We start from the raw sequence: 4,913 nt of genomic DNA, 5'->3' as shown, positions 1-4,913 counted from the left end.
CTATGCAATCTGTGCATATGAACCAGCATTGTGTGAGCATGTGTGAGTATGTGTGTGTGTGTGTGTGTGTGTGTATATGTGCAGATGGAAAGCTGAGATCTTACCTTCTCTCCTCAGTATGATGTAAGTGTGTGATGTGTGTGTGTGTGAGCCGTGTGTTTTGTCCCGTCTCTCTGCTGCTGTTTGACTGCGCAGCATCAGCACCACTTCTGCTCTTTAAAGAATTACATCACCTCCCTGCACTCTGATTGGCTCATAGGAATACCATGCTCTGATTGGCTGAGAGGATGGACAGAGGGGGACAGGGTGCTTAACTCTTTGTTAGAGGAGCTGCAAAGATTTACATATCAATCCAGTATGTGCTGAAAAGTGCTGCAGGAATTGAATTTTAATCATCTTTCATTTGATTTCAGAAATGCAAAAATATTTTTTTTCAATTGTTATTTATTTCAATATTTGATCTGATTATTTATATTAAATGTAGACAAAAAGGGTGTGTGCTGGATGAGATATCTGACGCTACACGCTTCGTAAAAAAGGGTGCTACCTGGAATCCCCTCTAACAGGAATCCCCTGCCATGAGGTTCTATGTACACTGTAAGAACAAAAGTATTGGGACACCTGACTTTCCCAGACAGATGTACTTCATCTCCAAACTGTGAGCACAAAGTTGGAGACACAATTATATTAGATGTCTTTGGATGCAGGAGCATGACATTTTTGCCTGATTTTTGCATATCTACATTCTTCAACACTCCTGATGTGATAAAATATTTTATTCTAATTGAGGGAATTAGATGCTGTGGAGAACATAATCCTACTAATGTGCATGAAGAAAATCATTCTCCTTCCGATGCAATTTTAGAAAAAGCTTGTTCAGTAGGTTATTTGAGTAGTTCTGGGTTCTTGGTGTTTTAAAAAAAATTTCTAGTTTGGATTGGAAACTCCCAGATGGACAATCAGGTTCTAGATATGAACTTTTGAGGAGATTGATCTGCTGATTTCTGCAGGGGGTAAAATGTTTTTGAATGATAAAATCCGATTAAATAAATCTAGAAAACGAGACCCAGAATAAGAACCTGTCATTTCCATTTGCTGAATGCTTCGAGAGCTGCATGAGAACATTATGAAAGAGTTTATTTTTCTGTAGCAGTGATGTGATGACAAATCAGCCGAGTTTACTGAGTCATCACGGATCAAATCTGTAAGAAATCAAAGTCATCAGGCTTTAAACCAGAATCGAGACACTTCACTACACAAAAAAGTTCAAGCTTCTCTAAGTCTCTCCAAGAAAAAACCTTTCTGGTTCTCCATCAGGGTTCCACTGTTTACCCAATTCCCACAATGCACTGCGCTCAGCTGGTGTTCTACATAATCAATAAGGGGTTTAAGTGGAACCTCTGTGGAAGCTGAGAATCTAAAGCTAAAAAACATTTACAGAATTGAGGACACGTGTGGTGCAGAAGAATATTGCTTTTTTTTAATTCTTGTCTTTATCTGTTTGGCACTTGGTCAGTTTTGGTTCTTTAAGGGTTCTTTGGCTTATTGTTTCTTCACTAAAAAATAAAATAGTTCCACTTATTGTAGATTCCACATTGAACCTTGAAGCATTTATGGACCAACTGAATCCTTAGTGGTGCTACTTAAAATATTTATTTCTATATTGTTGTAAAGAAAATGTGGTTTTCACATCATTATGAGATCTTTGGTTTTAAGAAGCAAACATACATGGAACCATTAAGTGTTCTATATTTGGAGGCTTTTGGAATCGGACTGTGCTGCACACGTGATGCATTCTGGAGCTCATGATCCGCTTCTCTGTAAGCAGAACCAGGTGTGAAGAATGCACCTGTATTTATGGGGTGGTAAAAGTGATTTAAAGTTTCAGACTCATGCTTCTGATCTTCTGTGATTCATTGTGAAATCTCTGAAAGGTTCTGGTGTGGAACCGGTTCTGTCTGGCTGAGCACCGATCCGAAATGTCAGATCTATAAATAATGAGGCGGAGATTATGAAGTGTGTCATCATGTGTGTGAGGAGTGTGTGACAGCAGTGGAGCAGCAGCAGCGGCAGATTAGTGAGAACGGTCTCACACACAGCCATCTGTCACACACACACACACACACACACACACACACACACACACACACAAAAGATAAGGACATCTTTTTATAAGCAGTCATATTTGTTTTAACTTTTTATTTTATGTTTGCATTCGGTTCAGTGAACTTGTGTACACGCCTTGGCCAAAAGTATTGGGACACCCGACTTTCCCACCCGCACGTGGTTCTTCTTGGAGAGACACAATTGTATCGGACATCTTTTAATGCAGGAGCATGAAATTCTGTTTTCACTTGAACTTGGAGACCCAAACCCGCTCCAGCATGACAACGCCCCTGTGTACAAAGCCAGCTCCATGAAGATCTGCTTTTAATTGGAAGATGTGAAAAATCTCCTGCTATAAAGCTCCAACTTTATTAAACATCTGAACGCTGACTGCACCTCAGGCCTCCTCACTACACCTACAACAGTCTCCGATTTTACTAACACTCTTGTAATGAGCATTTAAACTCTCTGCTTCACTCATCTGTCACATACAGCTTCTGGTTCCACTACAACCTCTTTAAACTGTTTCTAGAGCATGATGGAACAGAACATGATTCTCTCTCTATTGGAACACATTGTTCTTATGTGAATTCTGAGAATGTGATGTTCTCTGTGTAGCATTCCCTGTAGTGGACGTGTTTACCAGAGAAGGAGGAGGAGGGGTAAGGCAAGTGAACACCCCCACCTCCACACACACACACACACACACACACACACACACACACACACACACAGGTCTCATCTGCTATTCTGCTGACATCCAGGGCATGATGTCATCCAGATGATGTCTGAGAGAGAGAGAGAGAGAGAGAGAGAGAGAGAGAGAGAGAGAGAGAGAGAGAGAGAGAGAGAGAGAGAGAGAGGTTGAAGAAGGTTAAAAGAATGACAGATGAAGAGAACAGTGAAGGGTCCTGCAGAGAGAAAACTGTGACATAAGGATCAGAGAGAGAGAAAGAGAGAAAAAGAGAAAGAGAGAGAGAGGGGGGGGGACACAAAAACAAGCTGCCTGAGAGGAAAGCCTCATCACTAGAGACAGAGCAGTGATGTCATCGTCAGCCAATCAGCAGCATCCACACTGTATGTGTTCGTGTGTGTGTGCTCTCTCTACAGACTGATGCAGTCTCACATCTGCACCTTTTTGTGAAAAAAGCACAGAGATTCTGCAGCATTCTCCAAGAACACCTGACGTGTAGCAGAAGATCTCCATCACACCATCACCCACAAATCAATTCATTCAGATGAATGTAATAAAATCGTTTATTTTACTGCTGCATGATGACTGCATTATTTTGTGACGTCATCTGAAGATAGGGGAGTCCAGGAGTGTTCAGGTTTCTCGTTTTCCTCAGAGCTTTATATCATCGTCATTACTGGTTCTAACAGGTTTAATCCAACATCACGTCACTGCATGTCTCCTGTACTGCAGAAGCATGAGTCAGAATATGTAATGATGTTCTACAGAAGCACACACATCAACGCTGAGCCTCGTGTTTAACAGGAACCACATACAGAAAGATCACATGCTCACTGCAGGAGATACGCGTATATATGAGTCCAGAAGTGTTTTAACCGCTTAGACATGAACACAAACACACACACACACACACACACACCCTGTTTAGTTGTGCTTTAGTACGAGATGGTATCAAAAAGGTCAGAGACTAGTTTTGTGAAACACCAACAGATGGCAGTAAAACTGGAGCTTCTCTGACCATGTCTGCAATTTCATCATGAACAAAGTGCACACGTGAGATTCTGAGCGAAACTGGACAAATCTGCCACAGACACGTTTGGCATGATTCTGCAAGTTTACGACGACAAAGGCACCATGTCGTTCGAGGTGTTTTGAGTGGCACAAACGCTTCAAGAGCGGAAATAAATCACTGAAAGACGACAAGAGGTCAGGATGACCTTCACTGAGACCTTTGGTTTGAGTCTCCAAGTTCAAGTGAAGGAGAAATGAACACAACTGAACTGAACATCTTTGCAGTAATAGTTTGTGGAGGAACATGTATGAGTGTGATGGTCAGGGGTGCACATACTTTTGCTCACAAAATTTAAGTAATTTAATTTTAAAACTCATCAGTGACATTTTGCACTTTGTGGTGCAACACAAATAAAGCAGGCCTTTGCTTCTGAACTGTGTGTGTGTGTGTGTTAAATGTTTTCAGTGCGAATGTGTCGTGATGAATGAAGAGAGAACTGTGAATAAATGTCAGGCTGAGAGCCGCCTCCACTCTCGCTCAACTTCACGGCTGTGTGTGTGTGTGTGTGTCGCCTCGTCCGCTTCTTGTAGGCGGTTCATATTTCCTGACAGATTCCAATTCAGCTTTACATCCTGCCTCTCTTTTATCTGTGTGTGTGTGTGTGTCTGTGTGTGTTTGTAACCCTGGCATTCTGTTCAAAGTGTGAGTTTTTTGTTTTTAAGTGTATGCCTTCATTCTCTCTAGTGTGTGTGTGTGTGTGTGTGTGTGTGTGTGTGTGTGTGTGTGGTGTGTGATTTCACACACAGGTCATGCTGTTCTGAGTGTGTGTGCGTGGCAGCAGGTGGGATGTATAGTGTGTGTAGGGGTAAATACCACCACGACACGAGACACACACACTTTCACATGATGGACTAATGCATGAGTGCAGATAAAAAGTTCAGTTGGTGCTTCTGCAATTTTAAGTAAATTTATGAACTTTTTCTGTGATGCATAAAAAGGTTGAAATAAGCTGTAGAAGGTATCAGACCTTCAACCGAACACAGCACTCCATTATATATCTAAATAAAATAAAAGACGTAATCGCAGCCATCCCTCGGTTGA

General features: G+C 41.5%; 1 protein-coding gene across 2 annotated transcripts in view; it reads right to left on the bottom strand.

Annotated features, from left to right (window-relative positions):
* Positions 1–239, bottom strand: part of stmn4l (stathmin-like 4, like) — a 4,747-nt gene extending 4,508 nt beyond the window's left edge. For both annotated transcript variants that reach the window (XM_083549777.1, XM_083549776.1), the window contains exon 1: positions 105–239. In XM_083549777.1, the coding sequence (XP_083405903.1) occupies positions 105–198 (94 nt within the window). In that variant the 5' untranslated portion in view covers positions 199–239. The remainder of the gene's footprint in view (positions 1–104) is intronic.
* Positions 240–4,913: the final 4,674 nt, after the last annotated feature.

Source organism: Silurus aristotelis (assembly GCF_946808225.1).
Source record: "Silurus aristotelis genome assembly, chromosome: 9".
Classification (NCBI taxonomy): domain Eukaryota; kingdom Metazoa; phylum Chordata; class Actinopteri; order Siluriformes; family Siluridae; genus Silurus; species Silurus aristotelis.
This window is presented reverse-complemented; position numbering and strand designations above follow the sequence as displayed.